Source organism: Gopherus evgoodei, chromosome 13 (assembly GCF_007399415.2).
Source record: "Gopherus evgoodei ecotype Sinaloan lineage chromosome 13, rGopEvg1_v1.p, whole genome shotgun sequence".
Classification (NCBI taxonomy): Eukaryota; Metazoa; Chordata; order Testudines; family Testudinidae; genus Gopherus; species Gopherus evgoodei.
In genome coordinates this window covers 29,532,755-29,560,728 of record NC_044334.1, presented here as the reverse complement: position 1 = coordinate 29,560,728, position 27,974 = coordinate 29,532,755, and the positions used below count along the sequence as shown (strand labels likewise).

Sequence of the window (27,974 nt, the reverse complement as noted above, 5' to 3'; positions counted from 1 at the left end):
GAGAGACCTCTACTGGGATGTCATGCAGGAGAACTATGAGAAGGTGACCACTCTGGGTAAGGATTTCTGTCCCTTGGTTATTAGAAGGGGAGATGAAGAGTAAAGTTCAGGTCATCTCCATAATGCAACCTTGACTCTGCCCTGTTTCAGCAACACTTGACATGCCAGTGACACACACGTTAGGTCTCTACCTTGCTGCTAGAGAACACTTTGGGAGCAGAGCTCAGGAGCTGTAAAGCACAAAGTCTAACATCTTCTGTTTGATAAGGCAAAACTCGGGTGTAGGTTTGGCATAAAGAACAGAAGCTGCCTACACCTCGGGCCGACATTCAAACCCTGAGCCCGCTCCACTCAAACCATCTCCAACTTGCAAAACGTTCCTCCCTCTTTCCTCCCCCCCGCTCCTGATGATTCCTTCTGAGACATTGCCTTCACGTACCCCTGACTGAGCCCTGGAGACAACTGACTTGTACGTCACCAGAGTTCTGACAGTCCTCATGGCAAGAAAACACCCTTGTGCACGTTTGCTGACACAGCCTGCAACACAGCACTGAAATGAGGCAAACGGTCCTTCAAGGTTCACTTGCACCTCTCTTCATATCACAGTCACAGCTCTGCAAAGCTGCTTCAACTAATTCCTCCACCATCCAATTACAGCTACAGCTGACTCAGTGCACGCGGTTGCAGTGCATGCAGATGAGTGCTGGTATTCCAGTCTGTGGAACACAACACAAACAATGGCGTGTTCTTTTAGTCCTTCCTCGTAGCTATTATAGATTCATAAATTAAAAGGCCAGAAGTTAGGTCATGTGCTTAGACCTCCTGTGCAACAGTTACTGCTGTATTGGCCACAGCATGTCCCCTAGAGACAGCTAAATACTGTGACAGCTGGAAAACATAATCCCAACTATACATACAAAATGGTAGAGTCTAAATTAGCTGTTACCACTCAAAAAAGATCTTGGAGTCACTGTGGATATTCTCTGAAAACATCCACTCAGTGTGCAGCGGCAGTTAAAAAAGCAAACAGTTTTGGGAATCATTAAGAAAGGGATAGATAAGAAGACAGAAAATGTCATATTGCCTCTATATAAATCCATGGTATGCCCACATCTTGAATACTGCGTGCAGATGTGGTCGCCCCATCTCAAAAAAGATGTATTGGAATTGGAAAAGGTTCAGAAAAGGGCAACAAAAATGATTAGGGGTATGGAACAGCTTCCATATGAGGAGATATTAGTAAGACTAGGACTTGTCAGCTTGGAAAAGAGATGACTAAGGGGAGATATGATTGAGGTCTATAAAACCATGATTGATGTGGAGAAAGTAAATGGGGAAGTGTTGTTTACTCCTTCTCATTACACAAGAACTAGGGGCCACCAAATGAAATTAATAAATAGTAGGTTTAAAACAAACAAAAGGAAGTATGTTTTCATACAATGCACAGTCAACGTGTGGAACTCTTTGTCAGAGGATGTTGTGAAGACCAAGACTACAACAAGGTTCAAAAAAGAACTAGATAGCCATTGAGGGACCTATCCTCCATGAACTATTAGCCAGGATGGGCAGGGATGGTGTCCCTAGCTTCTGTTTGCCAAAAGCTGGGAATGGATGACAGGGGGTGATCCCCTGATGATTACCTGCTCTGTTCATTACCTCTGAGGCACCTGGCATTAGCCACTGTCAGAAGACGGGATACTGGACTAGATGGATCTTTGGTCTGACCCAATATGGCCGTTCTTATGACAAGAAGTTCTCTGTGGTTAAGAGTCTGAGTCTTCCTACGAATGTGCTTTTCAGTCTCTTCGATTCATCAGTTTGGCTCATATTGATCTGACATTCCAAATTCTACAGTTAACATTTTCAATACTGCTTCCCCAGAGAGGCAGTGGAGGCCATGTACTAGCTGAGATAAATGCCAAGTGACTGAGATCAGTCGGGGGACAAATAGAAGGACAGTTTCAGCCGAGGTGTGTGCATAATGTTGTAAGAATACGGGGATTTTGTAAAAAGGTTCTTTTTTGGGATTGGGTGGGAGGTGGAGGGACTGGAAGGGAATCTCAGGAACTCCATGCTCAAATAACACCAAATTTAAACCACTATCCATGCCCTGCATACCCATAGCAAATGTCAAAACAGTCCGAGCATGCACCTGGATCTCAGGGCATTTAAATTAGTCAACTTTTAAACAGTTTTTAATGTGGGAGTCAGCTGGGCCATTCCACTGATAGAAGACAGTGTGAGGTTCCTATTCTTAGGAGAAGGGAGAGCAGGGAGCAGCGGAGGGGATAAATTGATAGGGTTCTGGTGACACTGCAGTACCACACAGCAGGGAGGGCTGAGGGCAGTGGGAGGAAGGGGAGTGGGTGTCCTACTGAGTGACAGAGATAGCTATACCTCTGTCCCCTTCCCAGGATCTCTAAGTGGCCCCCCACAGCAAGTTGTCAGCCTCATGCCTTTCCATCTCATGGAATGGATTTCTGCAGTTCTCTTTCTCCTTGACTGGGCCCTGGGCTACCATACCTGGCACACCAGCTGTGCTTATCCCACAGATCAGGCTGAGTGCAGACATCTTTGGGAGCCTGAGATCAGTGGTGTACAGTGACAAATGCTCCTTTGGTATGCCCAAGGCTGTTTTATTTTGCAGTAGGAACTAGCTGAGGTAACCTCAGCACCATTAGTAATTATCGTTGAGAACTCATGGAAAACAGATTGAGGTCCCAGAGAACGGGTGAAGGGCAAACATTGTTCCCCTTGTTAAAGATACCGAAAGAGGCTGTCTCTACACTGCACTTTTGGCAGTAATACATTTGTTGATCAGGTGTTTGAAAAAAACACCCCCAACCGACCAAAGAATTACTGACGAAAAGCACCAGGGCGGACAGCACTTTGTCTGTGAGAGACGCTCTCCTGCTGACAGCTGCTGCCACTTGTTGAGGTTGGTTTTATTTTCCAGCAGGAGAACTCTCTCCTGCTGGCAAAAAGCCTGCTACACAGGAGACCTTACAGCAGCACAGCCGGTTGAAAGATCATACTCCATCTTAATCTGCAGCAAGGGCTATTTAGGTTTGCCACTAGGGCAAAACTGGTAACTACAAGGGTAGTTAAGCTCTGAAACAAGATTCCAAGGGAGATTGCGGAATCCCCATCATTGGAAATTTTTCAGGACAGCTTAGACTAGTGGTTCTCAACCTATTTACTATTGTGGGCTGCATGTTATATGGGCTGCATCCACACGATATGTATACTACCTCTACGGCCCTGCGGATGTCACATGGGCTGCAGCTGTGTGCTGATGGGGCCACAAATGGCCCGGGAACTGCAGGTTGAGAACCGCTGGCTTAAACAAATACCTATCAGGGATGGTCTAGGTGTACTTGGTCCTGCCTCAGTGCACGGGCTGGATTCAGTGACTCTTGAAGTCCCTTTCTGCCCTGCGTTTCTGTGGTTCTGTCACTTTATAACCTTCACTATACACTGGGGGATTTTCATACTCCTTTCCATTACGCCTGACTCACTATAGTCCCTAATTCCTCAGCAAGTGCTTTCCTGATATCCAACACCCTGACATACTGCCCTCAGTGATGTCCCCTTAACTGCTCTGAGCTCCACCAGCCCCCGTTTCCCTGTTACTGTCTCATTATCCTTGGGTCTCTCTGTTGGTAGGAAGCAGTTCCAAGCTAATTTCCCTTTGGCTTTCCATGATGTGGAGTTACTTTCCCTGGGTTTTAGGAGCCCCTTTGAACAGGAGTGTCTGGCCATGTGTCAGCAGAGCGGTGGAGAATTAATCCCCTTATAGGCAGAGTGTCTGGCACCTTACCTGGAGAGCTAGCTCCAGAATTTCAGTGCTTTAAAATGAGCAGAGGTTTAAAAAAAGGCCATGCTCTTTGTGAGACATGTCCCATGAATTCATCTGATCTCACTTGTTTTCCTTCATCTGAGCAGGGTTACCAGTTTCCCAACCTGAGGTGATGTCCCAGCTGGAACGAGGGGAAGAGCTGTGGGTCTCAGATCTCCAGAGCTCTGAGGAAGGAGAGATCCTGAGAAGAACCTTCCCAGGTGAGGAATCATTAGTCCAACAACTCAAATACTGTCTGTGCCTGAAGAAAACATCTGGGATTCCCTACCAAGCCCTTGAGAGCTCACTGAGCCCAGATTGTCCCCCAGCAGGTGTTATATCCTCAGGGCAGATGTCACTGATGGCTTCCTTCCCATCCTGAGCAACACGTAGCAATAGCTCCCTTCATTACCTCTCTTCATCCTGAGCTTTGGGATGGGATGTGGAGATAGAATTGATCCCTTCCTCTTTACCCTCTGGAGAAGAATTTGGAGAAATTCATTTCCTGATATATCCCTCTTTTCTCCAGCACTTCCCCTTGGTTTCCTCTTCCCATTTTCGTTCCTGCTTCTGAGGTTTCTCTCTGTGTCGCAGGAGATGGTGGGATGGTGAGTGAGAACAGGGAGCACAATCCACAGCAGGAGGATGCTGAGCATGTGGAACCACACTGGGAAGTACCACAAAGAACGAAGGGGGACATGTCCAGGAGTCATAAGGAGAGGCAGCAGAGAATCCAGCCAGTGCAGAAAATGATTAAATCCATCAATTGTGAGGAAAATCACAAGGACCTCCGGGAAACCACAGTGCAGCAGAGAATCCTCATGGGAGAGAGGAAACACACTTGCCCTGAGTGTGGGAGAAACTTCAGTAGACGCTCACACCTTATTCACCATGAGCGAATCCACACAGGAGAGAGACCCTATGAATGCTGTGAGTGTGGGAAAAACTTCACTCGGCGCTCAGACCTTATTAGACACCAGAAAACCCACACAGACGAGAGCCCCTATGAATGTTGTGAGTGCGGGAAAGCCTTCATTTACTGCTCAGACCTGAGGAGACATCAGAGGATCCACAGGAGGCAGAGACCATATGAATGCTGTGAGTGTGGGAAAAGCTTCCATCAGGGGTCACACCTTATTTATCCTCAGAGAATCCACCAGGGAGATAAACACCATAAAATCCTTGTCTAGGGCTTGCAAAACATACAATTGTTTCTTTAATATTTTTGATACTTCCCAGACGTGCCCTTAAAGGCTGTTAGTGCCATTTACATGATTGTGGTCTCAGCTTCCCCATGTGAGTTGTCCGGTTCTGCTTTTTGCAGCTAGCCCTTCTTTGGGGGGATCCCCAAAGCCCCGTTCTGCCAGCTGCTTTACTCTGAGTCACAGGAGTGTGAGTCCCTCTGACTAGGGATATGCGTCAGGCCCAGGTGAGGGGACACGAATATCCTCAGTTAGCTGCATTGTGGTAAAATCTACCTGGGCCTTGTCTCCATTGGCATTTTTTGCAGTTAGCCAGCTCGAGTGAACTATCCAGATGGAAAATCACAACTCTGTTTTCTGCGCTGATATGACCCAAGTACAATAGTCTGGGCAGGTAGCACTTTTCCCTCGACCTGACCTAGCCTCCACTTTTCCTAGCCTAGACAAACCATTATCATGATACTAAAACTTTTGTAAATAACACAACTCAATAATAATGAGACAGCACTGAGTGTGAAGCAGGTTTCAGTGGATCAGAGGAGAATGCAACAGGAAAATGTGTGGTTCTCATTCTGAGTCATCAGATGTAACCTGCTCTAGAATCTCGTTCTACCTGAAATGGAAAATGTCTTATACCGCCATAAGATGTAGATTTTTCTCTCTCCTGAAGGCTGTTTGGTCACACAACTGGCAAAATGTAGTTAGGATTTATTGTGGACTTTGAGTCAAATTACTATTTGCTTCAATAGTCATTTCTTCCTTTACTTTTGCTTCTCCCTCACCCCTCCGAGATTTCATGGGGAAAGTTCAGTGCAGCTCAGTCAGCTGGAGAGAATACTCCCAGTTCTGGGATAAGCTACCAAGGAAACAGGAGTGGTTTTAAATCACCAGTTGAGATGGTGGACATCTGCACATTCCGCACTCTGCAACTAACTGGACATAATCACAGCGTTGTTCAGTTATTTAGGTCAGTATTATCTCAGATAACCCAGGGAGAGAGTTCCACATTAAGTGACTTTGAACTACGCAAAATGCCCATGTATTTGGTTCCCAAAACAGTTGTAATCAAGGCAATACTGGAGGTTACCAGATACTAGCTGAGACAACTGCCAAGTGACTAAGGTCAGTCGGGGGATAATAAGCAGCATAGTTTCAGCCTAGATGTGTTTAAAAGGTTGTAAAACGAGGGTTTTATAAAAAGATCCTTTTGAGGGGGGAGACCTAGGGGAAAATCTAGGGAACTCCTTACTCAAATAACCCCAAATTAGAACCACTAACTATGCCCTGCATGCCCATAGAGAGTAGCAAATGTCAAGACAATCTGAGCACGCATGTGGATTTCAGAGCAGTTAGATCAGTCAGTGTCTAAACAGAAAGTCGTGCTGACCCATAAGAGGATCAGAGCTGGTGCTCTGCTGTAATCTCTTCCCAAACGCATGGAGCATGTGGGAGTCAGCTGGGCCCATCCAGTGATAAAAGACAGTGTGAGGATCCTATCGGGTCACAAAAGTTGGGAGGTATTGCCAACGCAGAGGAGAACCGGAATATCATACAAGAAGATCTGGATCACCTTGTACACTGGAATAATAGAATTGGGATGATATTTAATATGGCAAAGTGCAAGATCATGTATTTAGGGACTAACAACAAGAATTTTTACTATAAGCTGGGGACTTATCAGTTGCAAGTGACAGTGGAGGAGAAAGAGCTGGGTGTATTGTTTATTCACAGGATGACTGTGAGCCGTCAATTTGATGCAGCTGTGAAAAAAGCTAATGCAGTCCTAGGATCTGTCAGGCAAGGTATTTCCAGTAGAGACAGGGAAGTGTTAGTACCATTATACAAGGCAGTGTTAAGACCTCATCTGCAGTACTGTGTGCAATTCTGATCTCTCATTTAAGAAAGATGAAATCAAACTGAAATAGGTGCAGAGAAGGGCTACTAGGATGATCTGAGAAATGGAAAACTGACCTTATGAGAGGAGACTCAAAGAGTTTGGCTTGTTTAGTCTAATCAATAGAAGACTGAGAGGAGATATGATTACTCTGTATAAATACATCGGAGAGGGATGAATACCAGGGAAGGAGAGGAGTTAAGTTAAGTGCCAATGTGGACCCCAGAACAAATGGATATAAACTGTCCACCAGGAAGTTTAGGCTTGATATTAAGTGAACGTTTCTAACCATCAGAGAAGTGAAGTTCTGGAGCAGCCGCCAAAGAGGAGCAGTGGGGTCAAAAACTCAAACTGGCTTCAAGACTGACCTTGATAAGTTTATGGAGGGGATGGTATGACAGGGCTGCCTAGAAGGCATGTGGCCCATCAGTGACTGCCAGTAGCAAAAATCCCCAATGGCTGGAGACAGGCTCTGAGTTACTACAGAGAATTCTCTCCCAGGTATCTTCCTGGTGGATCTTGCGCACATGCTCAGGGTCTAACTGATCACCATATTTGTGGTAGGGAAGGAATTTTGTCCTGGGTCAGATTGGCAGAGACTTTGTGGGGAGTTTCACTTCCTTCGCGGCATGGGTCACGTGCAGGTTTAAACTAGTGTAAATGATGAATTATTTGTAACATTCCATCTTTAAACCACGTTGTGAGGACTTCAGTGGCTCAGCCAGAGCTCAGGGGTCTAGTACAGGAGTGGGTAGTGGAGGTTCTGTGGCCTGCGATGCGCAGGGGGTCAGGGTAGATGATCACGATGGTCCCTTCTGACTTCAGTAAGCGTATCTGAGTAAGACTAGACATTACAATTTTAAACCCAACCAGTGATCCATAAGTGACTTGTCACAAGATGTCAGAACATATTAGTATTAGAGCTGAGTGAGTTGAATATTTATTTAATTTTCTTTCTTGATATAGGAATTAGAAATATCTGACAGGAGCACTGTAAGTTAGGCAACTGAAAACTCTGGTGTGTTTGCAGATAAGTAGCCTCTGGAATCATGGTTAAAGTTCTTCCCCCCAGCCCTCCCAAATGTGAAATGGTGCCCCTGTGGGAAGGCACAGATTTTTGTTGTGTCTTCTTCTCCCCCGCCCCCACCCCACGTGGTCCTGTTGGCCTGAATAGAGCCACCTCGCAAATATAGAAGTTGAACTACGCTTATTGTTTCCGCAGTTCTCTCTCTCCTCGGCTGGGCCTTGGGCTACCATACCCTGCGTACCAGCTGTGGTTACCCCGCAGGCCAGGCTGGGTGGCGACACCACTGGGAGCCTGGGATCAGTGCTGTACAGACACAAACACTCCTTTGATGTGCAGAAGGCTTTTATTTTTCCAAAGGGGAAAAAGGATTTTAAAATAGCAAACAGTCTTCACGCCTCTGTGTCCCCCGGTGGTCAGCGAGGTAGGTCTGAGGCCTTCAGACATCCCAGCGGGGTCGTTTTCTCTTGTCTCTTCCCCCAAACAGTCACCAGAACAACCGTGCCCCTCACAAGAGAGAGTCCCTTTTTTAACTGCTCCAGTCCATTTGATTTTCTGGTCCTGTTCGTCTAAGCCATGTCTGTACAATCGCTGGAGCTGGGAAGTAGAATACCCAAAGCTAATTGTTCAGACATTGTCTCTTAACAGTCCTTAAGGGTTTGCCAAGGTGTGGCTCCTGTTGAGCCAGTCTTCTTCCCTTTCTGCTTCTTTTCCTGCCAGCCCCCTATTGAAGTAAACCAAAGTGTTCATGCCGTAAATATCCCAGTATCCAGGAAAACACATAACACACCGTTATTACAGATATCAGAGGGGTAGCCGTGTTAGTCTGGACCTGTAAAAGCGGCAAAGAATCCTGTGGCACCTTATAGACTAACAGACGTTTTGGAGCATGAGCTTTCGTGGGTGAATATCATTCACTGTGAATGGCTTGCCAACTACAGAACCAGTTTCTCCTCCCTTGGTTTTCACACCTCAACTGCTGGAACAGGGCCTCATCCTCCCTGATTGAACTAACCTCATTATCTCTAGCTTGCTTGCATATATATACCTGCCCCTGGAAATTTCCACTACATGCATCTGACGAAGTGGGTATTCACCCACGAAAGCTCATGCTCCAAAACGTCTGTTAGTCTAGAAGGTGCCACAGGATTCTTTCCTCTGTTATTACAGAGCCACTCCAGCTCCACCCCAAGGGGCTGGGGGAACTAGGACTAAGGGCTTGTCTACTGTGAATGTTACAGTAGCAGAGGCACAATGCTGCAGCTGCGCCGTAGTAGCACTTCAGCATAGACATGAACCCGAGGGACAGGAGAGATTCTCCCCTCGCCATAGTCAATCCACCTCCCCAAGTGGTGCTAGCTGGGGGTTGCTGGAAGAGTTCTCCCATTGGCCTAGCACGGTCTGCACTGGGGGTTAGGTCAGCTTAATTGTGTCACTCCGTTGCATGGATTTTTTCACCCCTAAAGAGTGATGGGTGAGCTGAACTTATGAGTGGCCTAAAGGTCTCCAGGTAAGTGGGGAGGGTGGGGTTAGTGAGCAGGAGGGAGAGGTGGTTTGTGGATCCTAGAGCCTGTTGTGAGAGAATCTCTGCCCAGTCCCCATTGGTGGAGAGCCTGCACTCCATTCTGATCACAGTCCTCTTTCAGTTCACATATTTCCAAATATTACAATTCTCATTCTTCTCTCTCCGCTGTTCAGGGCCTCCCTCCCTTTCATCCTCTTCCCTTCAAACTCTGACCCCAGCCTCTGTTCCTGAGTCCTCACAACGTGACTCCTTCCCTGGCATTAATGTGCATTTGCTTGGTGACATCGTTGGTTGGTAATGAAACTTCTGGGGGAGAGTCCTGCTCCCCTGTCCCTATCTGCAGCAGCCACAGTCTCTCTTCTCTGCAGGCTCCTTGGATCTCTGAGTCGGTCCCTGCTGAGATCCCATGGTCTTATTCTTACTTTCCCAGAGGAATTAGTTTGTTGCTACTAGTTTTAATCCTATCTAATTCCCCACCCTCATCCTAGGTACTTAAGGAACTAGCTGAGGCAATCTCAGCATCATTAGCAGGTATCGTTGAGAACTCGCGGAGGACAAGTGAGGTCCCAGAGGACTGCTGAAGGGCAAACGTTGTTCCCCTTGTTCAAGATCGGTACTAAGGAGACCTGGGGAGTTATAGACCAGTCAGCCCAACTTGTCTACCTGGGACATGTTATTACACAATCAGTTTGTAAGCACCTGGGGGTTGATTGCGTTATAAGGAATAGTCAGTATGGATTTGTCCAGAACAAATCATACCAAACCAACCTGATTTCCTACTTTGGCAGAGAGATTGGCCTAGGGTATTACAGAGAAGCAGCAGATTTGGTGTATCATCATTTTAGTACATCCTTTGACACAGTCCCACATGCCATTCTCATAAGGAAACTATGGAAATGGGGTCTAGCTGAAATTATTATAAAGTGAGCGCACAAAACTGGTTGAAAGATCATACTCAATCTTAATCTGCAGCAGGGGCAATTTAGGTTAGATATTAGGGAAAACCTTGTAAGTGCAAGGATAGTTAAGCTCCAGAATACACTTCCAAAGGAGGTTGCGGAATCCCCATCATTGGAAGTTTTAAAGAACAGCTTAAACAAATACCTCTCAGGGATTGTCTAAGTGTACTTGCTTGTGTGCATGGGCTGGATTAAATGATCTTCCAGTCCTACATTTCTGTGGTTCTATCATTCTGTAATTTTCTCCACATACTGGGGGATTTTCAGACTTATTCCATTATACCTGACTCACTATATTCCCTAACTCAGCGTGTGCGCTCCTGATATCCAACATTCCTGACATACCACATACGGTCATATCCCCTCTCCTTCCTATTCCTTACTGTGCTGAGCCCCACCAGCCCCAGTTTCCCTGTTACTGTCTCATTATCCTTGGGTCTCTTTTGGTAGGAATCAGTTCCAAGGTGATTTCCCCCTGGCTTTCTGTGATGTGGAGTTACTTTCCCTGGGTTTTAGGAGCCCCTTTGTGCAGGAGTGTCTGGCCATGTGCCAGCAGAGTGGTGGAGAATTAATACCCTTATAGGCAGAGTGTCTGGCACTTTGCCCGGAGAATCTAGCTCCAGAATTTCAGTGCTTTAAAATGAGCAGGGGTTTAAAAAAAGGCCATATTCTTCGTGACTCATGTCCCATGAATTCATCTGGTCTCACTTGTTTTCTTTCATCTGAGCAGGGTTACCAGTTTCTAAGCCTGAGGTGATGTCCCAGCTGCAACGAGGGGAAGAGCTGTGGGTCTCAGAGCTCCAGGGCTCTGAGGAAGGAGAGATCCTGAGAGGAACCTTCCCAGGTGAGGAGTCATTAGTCCAACAACTCAAATACTGTCTGTGCCTGAAGAAAACAGCTGGGATTCCCTACCAAGCCCCTGAGAGCGGTTTGAGTTCTGGATTGTCCCTCAGCAGGTTTCAGCTCCTCGGGGCAGATATCACTTATGGCTTCCTTCCAATCCTGAGCAATACATTTCAATAGCTCCCTTCCTTAACCTCTCTTTATCCTGAGCTTTGGGATGGGATGTGGAGACAGAGTTGATCCCCTCCTCTCTCTCTTATGGAGAAGAATTTGGGGAAATGCATTTCCTGATATTTTCTCCCATCTCTCCAGCACTTCCCCTTGGCTTCCTCTTCCCATTTTCGTTCCTGCTTCTGAGGTTTCTCTCTGTGTCGCAGGAGATGGTGGGATGGTGAGTAAGAACAGGGAACTCAGTCCACAGCAGGAAGAGGCTGAGCATGTGGAACCGCACTGGGAAGTATCACAGAAAACGAAAGGGGATGTGTCCAGGAGTCATGAGGAGAGGCAGCAGGGAAACCAGCCAGCGGAGGAAATGGGAAAATCTATCAAGTGTGAGGAAGATCACAAGGACCTCCAGGAAACCACAGCGCAGCAGAGAAACTTCATGGGAGAGAGGAAACACACTTGCCCTGAGTGTGGGAGAAACTTCAGTAGACGCTCACACCTTATTCACCATGAGCGAATCCACACAGGAGAGAGACCCTATGAATGCTGTGAGTGCGGGAAAAACTTCACTCGGCGCTCAGACCTTATTAGACACCAGAAAACCCACACAGACGAGAGCCCCTATGAATGTTGTGAGTGCGGGAAAGCCTTCATTTACTGCTCAGACCTGAGGAGACATCAGAGGATCCACAGGAGACAGAGACCATATGAATGCTGTGAGTGTGGGAAAAGCTTCCATCGGGGTCGCACCTTATTTACCATCGGAGAATCCACCAGGGAGAGAAACACCATAAAATCCTTGTCTAGGGCTAGCAAAACATACATTTTGTTTTTTTAATATTTTTGGTACTTCCCACATGTGGCCTTTAAGGCTGTTAGTGCCATTTACATGATTGTGGTCTCAGCTCCCCCATGTGAGTTGTCCGGTTCTGCTTTTTGCAGCTAGCCCTTCTTTGGGGGGACCCCAAAGCCCCGTTGTGCCAGTGCTTTGCTTTGAGTCGCGAGAGTGTGAGTCCCTCTTACTAGGGATATGCGTCAGACCCAGGTGAGGGGACACGAATGTCCTCAGTTAGCTGCATTGTGGTAAAATCTACCTGGGCCTTGTCTCCATTGGCATTTTTTGCAGTTAGCCAGCTCGAGTGAACTATCCAGATGGAAAATCACAACTCTGTTTTCTGCGCTGACATGACCCAAGTACAATAGTTCGTGGATATCAGAGCAGTTAGATTAGTCACCTTTTACACGGAAAGTCGTGCTGAACCGTAATAGTGTCAGAACTGGTGGTCAGCTGTAATCACTTCCCAAACACATGGAGCGTGTGGGAGTCAACCTGGCCCATCCGGTGATAGAAGACAGTGTGAGGTTGCTATTCTTAGGGTACCTCTATGCTAATCGATCTATTGGAGATCAATTTATTGCGTCTAGTAGACGCAATGAAGTCGATCCCCGATCGCTCTGCTGTAGACTCTGGAACTCCACTGCCATGAGAGGCGGAAGCAGAGTCGACAGCAGAGTGGCAGTGGTTGACTTGCCACTGTCCTCACGGCCAGGTAAATCAACCTAAGATATGCCGACTTCAGGTACACTATTCACGAAGTTGCGTATCTTAGGTCGACACCCCACCCCCTGCCCCCCAGTGTAAAGCAGGCTTTAGAAGAAGGGGGAGCAGTGGGTGGCTAAATTGATGGGGTGCTGGTGACCCGGCAGTACCATACAGCAGGGAGGGCTGAGGGCAGTGGGAGGAAGGGGAGTGAGTGTCTCAGTGAGTGACAGGACTAGCTGTATCTCATGGTATGTCTACACTACGGGATTATTCTGATTTTACAGAAACCAGCATTTGGAAACAGCTTATATAAAGTTGAGGGCACGCGGCCACACTAAGTACATTAATTCGGTGGTGTGCGTCCATGTACCGAGGCTAGCATCGATTTCTGGAGCGTTGCACTGTGGGTAGCTATCCCATAGCTATCCCATAGTTCCCGCAGTCTCCCCCGTCCATTGGAATTCTGGGTTGAGATCCCAATGCATGATGGGGCAAAAACAGCGTTGCTGGTGATTCTGGGTAAATGTCGTCACTCATTTCTTCCTCTGTGCAAGCAACGGCAGACAATCATTTTGCGCCCTTTTTGCCTGGATTGCCCTGGCAGACGCCATAGCATGGCAACCATGGAGCCTGTTTTGCCTTTTGTCACTGTCACCGTATGTGTACTGGATGCTACTGACAGATGCTACACAGCAGCATTCATTTGCCTTTGCAAGGTAGCAGAGACTGTTACCAGTCCTATTGTACCATCTGCTGCTGTCATGGGTGCTCCTGGCCAGCCTCGCTGAGGTCGGCCGGAGGCACATGGACAAAAATGGGAATGACTCCCCAGGTCATTCTCTTCTTTACATTTTGTCTAAAAGTAGAGTCAATCCTGCCTAGAATATGGGGCAAGTCTACTAAAGAACCAGAGAGCACAGCCGCTCCGGGTCAGAGTCCCAGACATCCCGCAGAAATGATGAGCTGCATGCCATTCTGGGGAGGGGGGAGGGGAGTGCCCTTGCAACAACCCCACCCCTTGCTTCCCTCCTCCCCCACCCCTCTTGGGCTACCGTGGCAGTGCCCACCCATTTGTGTGATGAAGTAATAAAGAATGCAGGAATAAGAAACACTGACTTTTTTTAGTGAGATAAAATGAGTGGGAGGCGGCCTCCAGCTGCTATGATAGTCCAGGCAGGACTGAATCTCCAGGAGACAAAGCTTAAAGAAGGGAATGACCGAGAGTCATTCCCATTTTTGCCCAGGCGCCCCCGGCCGACCTCACTGAGGCCAGCCAGGAGCACTCACAGGAGGATGATGATGACAGTTATCAGTCCTATTGTACTGTCTGCCATCAGGGAGGGGCTGCTGCTGTTTAGCGCTGCAGCAGCATCCAGTAGACATACGGTGACATTGAAAAGACGAGAAATGATTTTTTTCCCTTTTCTTTCACGTGGGGAAGGTGGGTAAATTGACGACATATACCCTGAAACACTTGCGACAATGTTTTGAACTCTTCAGGCATTGGGAGCTCAGCCAAGAATGCAAATGCTTTTCCGAGACTGCAGGAACTGTGGGATAGCTCGAGTCCTCAGTCCCCGCTCCCTCCTTCCATCAGCGTCCGTTTGATTCTTTGGCTTTCCATTACGCTTGTCACACAGCACTGTGCTGAGTCCCTGCTGTGGCCTCTGTCTATCATAGCCTGGAGGTTTTTTTCAAATGCTTTGGCATTTTGTCTTCTGGAACGGAGCTCTGATAGAACAGATTTGTCTGTCCATACAGTGATCAGATCCAGTATCTCCCATACGGTTCATGCTGGAGCTCTTTTTGGATTTGGCACTGCATGGTCACCTGTGCTGATCGGTGCTCCACACTGGGCAAACAGGAAATGAAATTCAAAAGTTTGTGGGGCTTTTCCTGTCTACCTGGCCAGTGCATCCGAGTTCAGATTGCTATCCAGAGCGGTCACAATGTTGCACTGTGGGATAGTGCCCAGAGGCCAATACTGTCGAATTGCAGCCGCGCTAACCCTAATCCGACATGGCAGTTTCGATTTCAGTGCTACTCCCCTCGTCGGGGAGGAGTACAGATATCGGTATTAAGAGCCCTTTATATCGATATAAAGGGCTTCGTTGTGTGGATGGGTGCAGGGTTAATTCGGTTTAATGCTGCTACATTCGGTATAAACGCATAGTGTAGACCAGGCCTCTGTCCCCTTCCCAGTATGTCTGAGCCTCCTGCCCCGCCCCTCCCCCCACACACACCAGGTGTCAGCCTCATGCCTTTCCATCTCTTGGAGTGGATCTCTGCTATTCTCCCTCTCCTTGACCAGGCCCTGGGCTACCATACCCTGTGTACCAGCCGTGGTTACCCCGCAGGCCAGGCTGGGTGGCGACACCACTGGGAGCCTGGGATCAGTGCTGTATAGACACAAACACTCCTTTGATGTGCAGAAGACTGTTTTATTTTTCCAAAGGGGAAAAAGGATTTTAAAATAGGAAACAGTCTTCACGCCTCTGTGTCCCCCGGTGGTCAGCGAGGTAGGTCTGAGGCCTTCAGATATCCAGCGGGGTCGTTTTCTCTTGTCTCTTCCCCCAAACAGTCACCAGAACAACCGTGCCCCTCACAAGAGAGAGTCCCTTTTTTAACTGCTCCAGTCCATTTGATTTTCTGGTCCTGTTCGTCTAAGCCATGTCTGTACAATCGCTGGAGCTGGGAAGTAGAATACCCAAAGCTAATCATTCAGACATTGTCTCTTAACAGTCCTTAAGGGTTTGCCAAGGTGTGGCTCCTGTTGAGCCAGTCTTCTTCCCTTTCTGCTTCTTTTCCTGCCAGCCCCCTATTGAAGTAAACCAAAGTGTTCATGCAGTAAATATCCCAGTATCCAGGACAACACATAACACACCATTATTACAGAGCCACTCCAGCTCCACCCCAGGGGGCTTGGGGAACTAGGACTAAGGGCTTGTCTACTGTGAATGCTACAGTAGCAGAGGCACAGTGCTGCAGCTGTGCCGTAGTAGCACTTCAGTGTAGATATGAACCAGAGGGACAGGAGAGATTCTCCCCTCGCCATAGTCAATCCACCTCCCCAAGTGGTGCTAGCTAGGGGTTGCTGGAAGAATTTTCCCATTGGCCTAGCATGGTCTGCACTGGGGGTTAGGTCAGCTTAATTGTGTCACTCCGTTGCATGGATTTTTTCACCCCTAAAGAGTGATGGGTGAGCTGAACTTATGAGTGGCCTAAAGGTCTCCAGGTAAGTGGGGAGGGTGGGGTTAGTGAGCAGGAGGAAGGGGTGGTTTGGGGATCCTAGAGCCTGTTGTGAGAGAATCCCTGCCCAGTCCCCATTGGTGGAGAGCCTGCACTCCATTCTGATCACAGTCCTCTTTCAGTTCACATATTTCCAAATATTACAATTCTCATTCTTCTCTCTCCGCTGTTCAGGGCCTCCCTCCCTTCCACCCTCTTCCCTTCAAACTCTGACCCCAGCCTCTGTTCCTGAGTCCTCCCTCACAAGGTGACTCCTTCCCTGGCATTAATGTGCATTTGCTTGGTGACATCGTTGGTTGGTAATGAAACTTCTGGGGAAGAGTCCTGCTCCCCTGTCCCTATCTGCAGCAGCCACAGTCTCTCTTCTCTGCAGGCTCCTTGGATCTCTGAGTCGGTCCCTGCTGAGATCCCATGGTCTTATTCTTACTTTCCCAGAGGAATTAGTTTGTTGCTACTAGTTATAATCCTATCTAATTCCCCACCCTCATCCTAGGTACTTAAGGAACTAGCTGAGGAAATCTCAGCATCATTAGCAAGTATCGTTGAGAACTTGTGGAGGACAAGTGAGGTCCCAGAGGACTGCTGAAGGGCAAACGTTGTTCCCCTTGTTCAAGATCGGTACTAAGGAGACCTGGGGAGTTATAGACCAGTCAGCCCAACTTGTCTACCTGGGACATGTTATTACACAATCAGTTTGTAAGCACCTGGGGGGTGATTGCATTATAAGGAATAGTCAGTATGGATTTGTCCAGAACAAATCATACCAAATCAACCTGATTTCCTACTTTGACAGGGAGATTGGCCTGTGGCAGGGCTAGTCCATAGGTGGACCACAGGCCAAATCCAGACTCTTTTTAATGGAGCCTGAAATCTTTTTATTTTCTTATAACAAGGGACTGTCTAGAGATTTAATTTTTTTATCATATGATTAATCATGATTAATTTTTGTAATCGCGATTAATCGCACTGTAAAACAATAATAGAATACCATTTATGTACATGTTTTTGGATGATTTCTATATTTTCAAATATATTTCAGTTATAACAATACAAAGTGTACAGTGCTTACTTTATATTTTTTATTACAAATATTTGCACTGTAAAAAAGAATTGTTGTGCAATCTCTTTAGAATGAAAGTTAAACGTACAAATTTAGAATTATGTACAAAAAAAAACCTGCACTCCAAAATAAAACAATATAAAACTTTTAGAGCCTACAAGTCCATGCAGCCCTCCCACTTGCTCAGCCAATCGCGAAGGGAAACAAGTTTGTTCACATTTACAGGAGATAATGCTGACCACTTCTTATTTACAATGTCACCTGCAAGTGAGAACAGACATTTGCATGGCACTGTTGTAGCCGGTGTCACGAGGCATTTATGTGCCAGATGCGCTAAATATTCCATATGTCCCTTCATGCTTCGACCACCATTCCAGAGGACATGTGTCCATGCTGATGATGGATTTTGCTCGAAAGAAGTAGGACTGAATGGATGTGTAAGCTCTAAAATTTTTTATTGTTTTGTTTTTTAATACAATTATGTGACAAAAAAAACCTGCATTTGTAAGTTGCACTCTTATGATAAAGAGATTGCACTACAGTACTTGCATGAGGTGAATTGAAAAATACTCTTTATTTTACTTACATTTTTACAGTGCAAATATTTATAATATAAATAATATAAAGAGAGCCGTGTACACTTTGTATTCTGTGTTCTAATTGAAATCAATATATTTGAAAATTAGAAAAATACTGAAAATTATTTAATACATTTCAGTTGATAGTCTATTGTTTCAGTGTGATTAAAACTGCAGTTATTCACGAAATTTTTTTAATTGTGATTAATTTTTTTTTTAGTTAGTCATGTGAGTTAACTGCAATTAATCGACAGCCCTACTTATTATCATTGGGTTGTTTTTTTTTAACTGTTTTCTTTCAAGTCTGGATCTTGACTATCCCTTGACCAAGATATTTGGACCTTAACAAAAATTAACTAACTACACTGGCTTAAGGTATTACAGAGAACCTGCAGCTTTGCAATATCTTCATGTTAGTATATCCCAGGGGTCATCAACCTATGGCACGTGTGACAAAGATGGCACGCGAGCCAATTTTTAATGGCACGCGGCTGCCTGCTGGGACTCCACGTGTCATTAAAAATCCTGTCAATGTGGCAAGCTGCAGGGTCCGCGGTCCTGGGCCGGAACGCCGGCCTGAGTGCAGCAAGCCACCGGCCCCTCCCCCGCCTTCCCCCCCTTCCCCTAGAGCCCTGCTGCCACATGCGCAGCGCTCTGGGGGCTGGGACTGTGTGCTCCCGCAGGGCAGCATTTGGCTCCACGGGAAGGGAAAGACGCTCCCCACTCATCCGGAGCCCTGCTGCCACACGCACAGCACTCTGAGGGGAGGGTCCGGGCGGGGGTGCACACACACATGGCGGCACGGCTCCGGATGAGTGGAGAGCCTCATGGTAAGGGAGTTGAGGCTGGGGCCGGGGGGGTGTTAGGTAAGGGGTGGGGGCAGTCAAGTGACAGGGAGCAGAGTGGTTTGGATGGGGGTGTGGGATCCCTGGGGGTGGTTAGGGGTCGGGGTCTCTGGAGGGTGCGGTCAGGGAGCACGGGGGGTTGATGGGGCATGGGAGTACTGGGGTCTGTTTGGGGGGTGGATGGGGGTCAGGGCAGTCAGGGGACAGGGAGTAAGGAGGGTCCTGGGGGAGCAGTTAGGGTGGGGGGGCTCTCTGGAGGGGGTGGTCAGGAGACAAGGAGCTGGGGAGGTTGGATGAGTCAGGAGTTCTGGGGGGGGGCTGTCAGGAGGCAGGGGTGTGGAAAGGGGTTGGGGCAGGCAGGGAGCCAGGGGCGGGGGCTATATGAGACCAGAGTTCTGGGGGTCCTGTCAGGGGGTGGGGAGCGGTTAGATAGGGAGTCCAGGGGGTTCTGTCTGGTTGCGGGGGTGTGGATAAGGGTTTGGGCAGTCAGGGGACAGGTAGGGGGTAGGGTCCTAGAGGGGCAGTCAGGGGAAAAGGGGCAGGGAGGCTTAGATAGGGGGTGAGGTCCCAGGACGGAGTAGTCGGGACAAGGAGCAGGGGGGTTGGGGGTTCAGGGGGGGCAGTCACCCAGCCCTCTGCCCTGAGCTCTGCCCCCCCAACACTCTCCAGGCCCCTACCCTTAGCCCTGTACCACCCGGCCCTCTGTTCACTCCTTCACCCCTGCCCCCATGACCCCAGCCCTGACTCTGGCACCCCCACACATACCCAGCCCCCCTACCCTGACACCTGCACCCCTCACATGCCCCCTGCCCTGACTCTTGCACCCCCCACATCCCATGCACCCCGCGCATCCCCACCCCACCCTGAGCACCAAATGAGAGCCCCTGCACCCCTACTCACATTCCCACCTGCACCCCTCACACCAAATGGGAGCTGCCCAGGTAAGTGCCCCACACCCAAACCTGCCCCAACCCTGAACCCTCTCCTTCATTCTAGCTCCTGGCCAGACCCTTCACCCCTAGCCCTGTGCTTGGTCCACTCTCACCCTCAGTTCAGTGCAGAGAGAGGAAGAGAATGGACCAGAACCAGGGAGAAGGTAGGTACCCACTATGTGGGCAGGGATGGACCCCAGACCGGCAGCAGGCTGAGCGGGTCCTTCAGCCAGGATCCCGGCTGGAGGATGGAACCCCTGAGCGGCAGTGGGCTGAGCCACTCAGCCCACTGCTGGTCTGGGTTCCCAGCCACCAGCCCCACACAGCCTGCTGCCAGTCTGGGGTTCTGGCTGCCAGACCCTTCCCAGCTGGGGTGCTGGCCGCAGGCCCCGCTCAGCCCACTGCCGGCCTAAGTGAACGGAACCCCAGACCAGCAGCAGGCTGCGCGGGCCGGTGGTATAAGATCAGCATTTTAATTTAATTTTAAATGAAGCTTCTTAAATATTTTGAAAACCTTGTTTATTTTACAATAGAACGCTAGTTTAGTTATATAATATATAGACTTATAGAGAGAGACCTTCTAAAAAACGTTACAATGTATTACTGGCACACGAGACCTTAATAGAGTGAATAAATGAAGACTTGGCACAGCACTTCTGAAAGGTTGCTGACCCCTGGTATATCCTTTGACATGGTCCCACGTGCCATTCTGATAGGGAAACTAGCGAAATGAGGTCTAGATGAAATTATTATAAAATGAGCATACAGAACTGGTTGAAGGATCATAATCTGCAGCAAAGGTGATTTAGGTTAGATATTAGGAAAAAACTCAAGGGTAGTTACACTCTGGAATAGGATTCCAAGGCAGGCTGTGGAATCCCCATCATTGGAAGTTTTTAAGAACAGCTTAGACAAATACCTATCAGGGACGGGTTCTAGATGTACTTGGTCTTACCTCATTGCATGGGCTGGATTAAATGACCTCTTGAAGTCCCTCCTATCCCCACATTTCTGCGGCTCTGTCACTCTATAACCATCTCCATACACTGGGGGATTTTCATACTCCTTTCCATTACACCTGACTCGCTATATTCCCTAACTCAGCATGTGCTCTCCTGATATCCAACACACTGACATACCACATGCGGTGATATCCCCTCTCCTTCCTATTCCTTACTGTGCTGAGACCCATCAGCCTGTTTCCCTGACTGTCTCATTATCCTTGGGTCTCTCTGTTGGTTGGAAGCAGTTCCAAGATGACTTCCCCTTGGCTTTCTGTGATGTGGAGTTACTTTCCCTGGGTTTTAGGAACCCCTTTGAGCAGGAGTGTCTGGTCGTGTGTGTGCCAGCAGAGCGGTTATTCCTCTTATAGGCAGAGTGTCTGGCATCTTAGAGCACCTGGAGAGCTAGCCACAGAATTTTGGTGTTTTAAAATGAGCAGTGGTTTAAAAAAAAGGGCCATGTTCTCTGTGGTAAGTGTCCCATGAATTCACCTGATCTCTTTTGATTCTTTCCTCTGAGCAGGGTTACCAGTTTCCAAGCCTGAGGTGATGTCCCAGCTGGAACGAGGGGAAGAGCTGTGGGTCTCAGATCTCCAGGGCTCTGAGGAAAAAGAGATCCTGAGAGGAACCTGTCCCGGTGAGGAGTCATCAGAGGAACCCAGATACTGTCTGTGCCTGAAGAAAACAGCTGGGATTCCCTACCAAGCCCTTGAGAGCAGTTTGAGTTCTGGATTGTCCCCCAGCAGGTGTCTGCTCCTCGGGGCAGATATCACTCATGGCTTCCTTCCCATCCTAAGCGACTCCAGGCCAAAGCTCCCTTCCTAACCTCCCTTCATCCTGAGCGATGGGATGGGATGTGGAGACAGAGTTGATCCCGTCCTCTCTCCCTTATGGGGAAGAGCTTGGGGGAATTAATTTCCTTATATTTCCTTCAACTCTCCAGCACTTACTCTGGTTTCCTCTCCTCTTTTAGTTCAGGTTCTCTTCCTACACGCTCTAGAGTATCCCCTTTACCCTTCCATGGGCTCAGGGCATAACCTGGTTAATTTAAATCGTCTTCCCCTCCCCCCCCCAGCATAATCTTCCTCAGGTTTGCGGGGTCTTTTACCAGTGAAAGAGCCCTACACAGTAATACCCTTAACTTCTGTTTATTAACAGTTACCTAAGCAGAACACGCACACTAAGCATTCAATTCTCACCACTCCCCATAATCAGACAAACTTTTCTTGGTGGCCAACCAGGATCAGGTTGTCTGCGGGTCCACCAGCTTCTGCATGATGGAGTTGGCTGGATGTTGAGGTCTGGCAGCTCTGATCTTGGGCGGTACCCTGGAGTCAGTGTCCAAGAAATTCCTTTTGGACTCCAGTTATTATAGTGAAACTTGAGTCCTGCTTAGCTGTACTGTCACCAGCCATTGTAAATGAAAGTCCTACAAAGCAGTATTTTTCACCCATCCCAGCCCATAACGAAACCACTCTTTACCCAATCAAACCCCACCACTTGAGCTTATTTAAATCTTGCAAAGTTAGTGATGCATCAGGCAAAAATGATCAAAGAACCAGACCGAGACCAGGCAGATAAACAATAGAGAAGCAGGGACCATGAAGGCAAAACAATAAAGAAGTATAGATTTCACAACCACATCTGTTAGGTGATTCCTTGTCAGACAGAATGCTGTCAAAGTTTTCTTTATCTGGTGATGGTGCTATTATGACAGGAACCTCCTAAAATAGCCAGATATTGCACTGTTCTGATATAATTTAGAGGGAATGTGAGGATGTGACATCCTGCTTTTTACCTTATGGCTGCTGCTGTCCTAATATGGCTGCAGAAAAAGGCCTCAGACCTTACAGTTTCTCTCTGTGTCTCAGGAGATGGTGGGATGGTGAGTGAGAACGGGGAGCACAGTCCACAGCAGGAAGATGCTGAGCATGTGGAACCACCCTGGGAAGTATCACAAAGAACGAAGGGGGACATGTCCAGGAGTCATGAGAGGCAGCAGGGAAACCAGCCAGCGGAGAAAATGGGCAAATCCATCAATTGTGAGGAAGATCACAAGGACCTCCAGGAAACCACAGCGCAGCAGAGAATCCTCATGGGAGAGAGGAAACACATATGCCCTGAGTGCGGGAGAAACTTCAGTAAACGCTCACACCTTATTCATCATGAGCGAATCCACACAGGAGAGAGACCCTATGAATGCTGTGAGTGTGGGAAAAACTTCACTCGGCGCTCAGACCTTATTAGACACCAGAAAACCCACACAGACGAGAGCCCCTATGAATGTTGTGAGTGCGGGAAAGCCTTCATTTACTGCTCAGACCTGAGGAGACACCAGAGGATCCATACAGGACAGAGACCCTATGAATGCTGTGAGTGTGGGAAAAGCTTCCATCGGGGTCACACCTTATTTATCATCAGAGAATCCACCAGGGTGATAAACACCATAAAATCCTTGTCTAGGGCTTGCAAAACATATAATTTTCTTTAATATTAATGGTAATTCCCACATGTGGCCTGTAAGGCTGTTAGTGCCATTTACTTCATTGTGATCTCAGCTCCCCCAGGTGAGTTGTGCAGTTTTGTTTTTTGCAGCTAGTACCTCTTCTTTGATACCTGGAAGGAGACTGGAACATACTGTTAAACATTCTCTTTGTAAGCACCTGGAGGATAAAAGCTGTATAAGAATAGTCAGTATGGATTTGTCCAGAACAAATCATGCCAAACCAATCTTATTTCTGACTTTGACAGGGAGATTGGCCTAGGGTATTACAGAGAAGCAGCAGTTTTTCTGTATCTTCATTTTAGTACATCCTTTGACACAGTCCCACATGCCCTTCTCATAGGGAAATGGGGTCTAGCTGAAATTATTATAAAGTGAGCGCACAAAACTGGTTGAAAGATCATACTCAATCTTAATCTGCAGCAGGGGCAATTTAGGTTAGATATTAGGGGAAACCTTGTAAGTGGAAGGGTAGTTAAGCTCCAGAATACACTTCCAAAGGAGGTTGTGGAATCCCCATCATTGGAAGATTTTAAGAACAGTTTAGACAAATACCTCTTGGTGATTTCCCAGGTGGTTCTGTGCATGGTTCTGTGCATGGGCTTGGATTCTGTGCATGGGCTGCATAAATGATCTTCCAGTCCTACATTGCTGTGGTTCTATCATTCTGTAATTTTCTCCATACACTGGGGGATTTTCATACTTTTTTCCATTACACCTGACTCACTATATTCCCTAACTCCTCAGCATGTGCTCTCCTGATGTCCAACACCCCTGACATACCACATGCGGTCATATCCCGTCTCCTTCCTAGTCCTTACTGTGCTGAGCCCCACCAACCCATTTTCCTAACTGTCTCATTATCCTTGGGTCTCTTTTGGTAGGAATCAGTTCCAAGGTGATTTCCCCTTGGCTTTCTGTGATGTGGAGTTACTTTCCCTGGGTTTTAGGAATCCCTTTGAACAGTGGTTTCTGGTCGTGTTTGTGCCAGCGGAGCTGTTATTCCCCTTATAGGCATAGTGTCTGGCACCTTAGAGTACCTGGAGAGCTAGCGACAGAATTTTGGTGCTTTAAAATGAGCAGTGGTTAAAAAAGGGCCATGTTCTTTGTGACAAATGTCCCATGAATTCACCTGATCTCCTTTGATTCTTTCCTCTGAGCAGGGTTACCAGTTTCCAAGCCTGAGGTGATGTCCCAGCTGGAACGAGGAGAAGAGCTGTGGATCTCAGATCTCCAGGGTTCTGAGGAAAGAGAGATCCTGAGAGGAACCTTCCCAGGTGAGGAGTCATTAGTCCAACAACTCAAATACTGTCTGTGCCTGAAGAAAACAGCTGGAATTTCCTACCAAGCCCTTGAGCAGTTTTTGTGTTCTGGATTGTCCCCCAGCAGGTGTCCGCTCCTCGGAGCAGATATCGCTCATGGCTTCCTTCCCATCCTAAGCGACTCCAGGCCAAAGCTCCCTTCAGCTTTGGGATGGGATGTGGAGACAGAGTTGATCCCCTCCTCTCTCCCTTACGGGGAAGAATTTGAGAAAATTCATTTCCTGATATTTTCTCCCATCTCTTCAGCACTTACCCTTGGTTTCCTCTTCCCATATTCGTTCCTGCTTCTGAAGTTTCTCTCTGTGTCGCAGGAGATGGTGGGGTGCTGAGTGAGAACAGGGAGCGCAATCCACAGCAGGAAGATGCTGAGCATGTGGAACCGCACTGGGAAGTATCACGAAGAACGAAGGGGGACGTGTCCAGGAGTCATGAGGAGAGGCAGCAGGGAAACCAGCCAGCGGAGAAAATGGGCAAATCCATCAATTGTGAGGAAAAACACAAGGACCTCCAAGAAACCACAGTGCAGCAGAGAATCCTCATGGGAGAGAGGAAACACATATGCCCTGAGTGTGGGAAAAACTTCAGAAGTCGCTCACACCTTATTAACCATGAGCGAATCCACACAGGAGAGAGACCCTATGAATGCTGTGAGTGTGGGAAAAACTTTATTCGACGCTCACACCTTATTAGACACCAGAGGATCCACACCGGTGAGCGACCCTATGAATGTTGTGAGTGTGGGAAAACCTTCCTTTACCGCTCAGACCTTGGGAGACATCAGAGGATCCACACAGGACAGAGACCTTATGAATGCTGTGAGTGCGGGAAAAGCTTCCATCAGGGGTCACACCTTATTTATCATCGAAGAATCCACCAGGGAGATAAACACCATAAAATCCTTGTCTAGGGCTGGCAAAACATACATTTGTTTCTTTAATATTTTTGCTAATTCCCACACGTGGCTTTTAAGGCTGTGAGTGCCATTTACATGATTCTGGTCTCAACTCCCCCATGTGAGTTGTCCGGTTCTGCTTTTTGCAGCTAGCCCTTCTTTGGGGGGATCCCCAAAGCCCTGTTCTGCCATCTGCTTTTCTCTATGAGTCATGGGAGTGTGAGTCCCTTTTACTAGGAATATGCGTCAGCCCCAGATGGGGAGACACGAATGTCCTCAGTTAGTTGCATTGTGGTAAAATCTACCTGGGCTTTCTCTCATTGGCATTTTTTGCAGTTAGCTAGCTCGAGTGAACTATCCAGATGGAAAATCACAACTCTGTTTTCTGCGCTGACATGACCCAAGTACAATAGTCTGGGCAGGTAGCACTTTTCCCTCGACCTGTCCTATCTTCCTCCACTTTTCCTAGTCTAGACAAACCATTATCATGATGCTAAAAACGTTTTTAAATAACATAACTCAATAATAATGAGACAGCACTGAGTGTGAAGCAGGTTTCAGTGGATCAGAGGAGAATGCAACGGGAAGATCTGTGGTTCTCATTCCGAGTTATCAGATGTAACCTGCTCTAGAATCTCATTCCATCTGAAACTGAAAATATCTTACACCTCTGTGAGCAGGGTTAGATTTCCAACTAGGCAGTCGGAAGGTTGCCAAGTATGCGATTTTCTAACCCTGTGGGCTATTTGCAGCTGTCAATTGCCAAGGTTTTTTAGCAGTTGGAAGTTGCAGGATTTTGAGTTCTTTTGCTACCCTGCTTCCACTGGCCCACTGCTCAGGAGAGAGGGAGCCTCCTGATGTGTCCCGTCCCTTGCCAAGATGCCCCACACACCACTTGTCTCAGTTCATGGTCCCTCCCCTTAGGTTACATTTGCAGCATGTGTAGAATTCTTATCCGAGGGAGGCAGAATTTTTTTTCTGCAAAAATATGCTGCAGTTCTGTCTTTTGTCCACCAGAGGCCACTGTGGTGCCAGAACAGCTTGAGCTTGCTGAGGCTGACTGCTCCAGCGGGCAGCGGCAAACAGCTGGCAGGCCAGTGGCAGGGGCATTTCTTCCTCAAGTGAAAAGTTGCAGCAGCCTTCTTGGAGGCAGAGCAGGCCACATAGGGCTGCTCGGCTGGGGAGTTCACAGGGTCACATGGGGAGGCAGGGGGGCCACTGATGATGCTGTGTCTAGGAGTACAAGGTGTAAATCCAGCCCTGATTTTCCTCTCTTTCCTGAAGGCTGTTTGGTTACACAACTGGACATTAATATTCTGTGGCAGAATGTAGTTCAGATTTATTGGGGACTTTGAGTCAAATAACCAGTTGCTTCAATAGTCGTTTCTTCCTTTATTTTTCCTTTTCCTCCACCCCTCCATGATGACATGGGGAAAGTTCAAATGCAGCTCAGTCAGCTGGAGAGAATACTCCCAGTTCTGGGATACGCTACCAAGGAAACAGGAGTGGTTTTAAATCTCCAGTGGTTAACAACAGCACACCCCAAACTCTGCAACTATCTGAAGTAACGAGGTATAATCACAGTGTTGATCAATTATTTAAATCATTATTATCTCTGATAACACAGGGAGAGAGTGCCACAGTAAGTGATTTGGAACGAGGCAAAATGCCCATGTATTTGGTTCCCAACACAGTTGTGACCCAGCTCCTACAGGAAGTTACTCCTGAAGATATCTCTGAGCTAATCCTAATATTTGGGAAATACTGCTTTTAGCTATGCAGATGTGGGGGAAATAGAACTGGTGTTTTTTGTTGAATTCACCCTTTGTAATACTGCAAATGTGTATAAAATAAATTCAATGTTCAGTGTGAGACAGCTGAAGGAAAAATATCTCTTTTTGAACAGAACCCAACCTCTTGTACCATCCAATGAGTCTCATCAGGCCTATATCTGATTGCTGATTTAGACCTGTTCCATCAGATTAAAGAAGTAACCTGGGCATGTTTGAGGAAGTCATTACTCGCTAGCACAGCTGACATTCTGGGTGAGCTGGTAAAGGATTCTTCTCCAAAGAAACGTAAATTTGTCCTCCTCAAGATGAAGGATTTGGCAAGAACTCAGAAACCACAGGCACCTAACTGCTGGTTTTCAGCACAGAGATGAAAACTATGGTGAGCTACGGTCTAAGCAGAAATGTGTTTCGAACACAACTCCTTAGTTCTGTGACATTGATTAGAGTCCCAACAGGTGCCAGTTTGATTGAGAACAATTGCCCTTTACCATTTGAATCCAGAGTTTCATGAGGCAAAGAAAAAGAGTTGATTCCTTCAGAGGACATTCCTTCCTCAGAAGGATCCCAATCTGGCTGCCTTGTTGGACAATAAGCACTTTCCTTCTGTGCAAGTGATGGTAATCCATGAGGAAATGAGTGGGTCAAGCTCCAAGTTCAGACTGCAGGATTTATGAATGTTGAATCCTGATTCTGTGCTTTGATCTCTTGGTTTTGGTCTTGTGTTTTGTGCCTTTGCATCGCGTCTCCATCTCCTGTTACTTTGAAAGATTAAAATGTGTGAAAATAGAATAGAAGGTTTTTCTCAT

The 27,974-nt window shown here is 47.4% G+C and overlaps 1 protein-coding gene across 1 annotated transcript; it reads left to right on the top strand.

Moving 5' to 3' along the window:
• The first annotated feature begins 21 nt into the window (after positions 1-21).
• Positions 22-27,955, top strand: LOC115661221 (zinc finger protein 850-like). The gene is made up of 9 exons (XM_030583568.1): positions 22-56; positions 3,946-4,059; positions 4,433-4,936; positions 11,173-11,286; positions 11,663-12,166; positions 21,182-21,295; positions 22,530-23,030; positions 24,325-24,438; positions 24,795-27,955. Exons 1-9 carry the CDS (start codon positions 23-25, stop codon positions 25,388-25,390), a joined length of 2,595 nt encoding a protein of 864 aa, XP_030439428.1. The 5' UTR covers position 22; the 3' UTR covers positions 25,391-27,955.
• Positions 27,956-27,974: the final 19 nt, after the last annotated feature.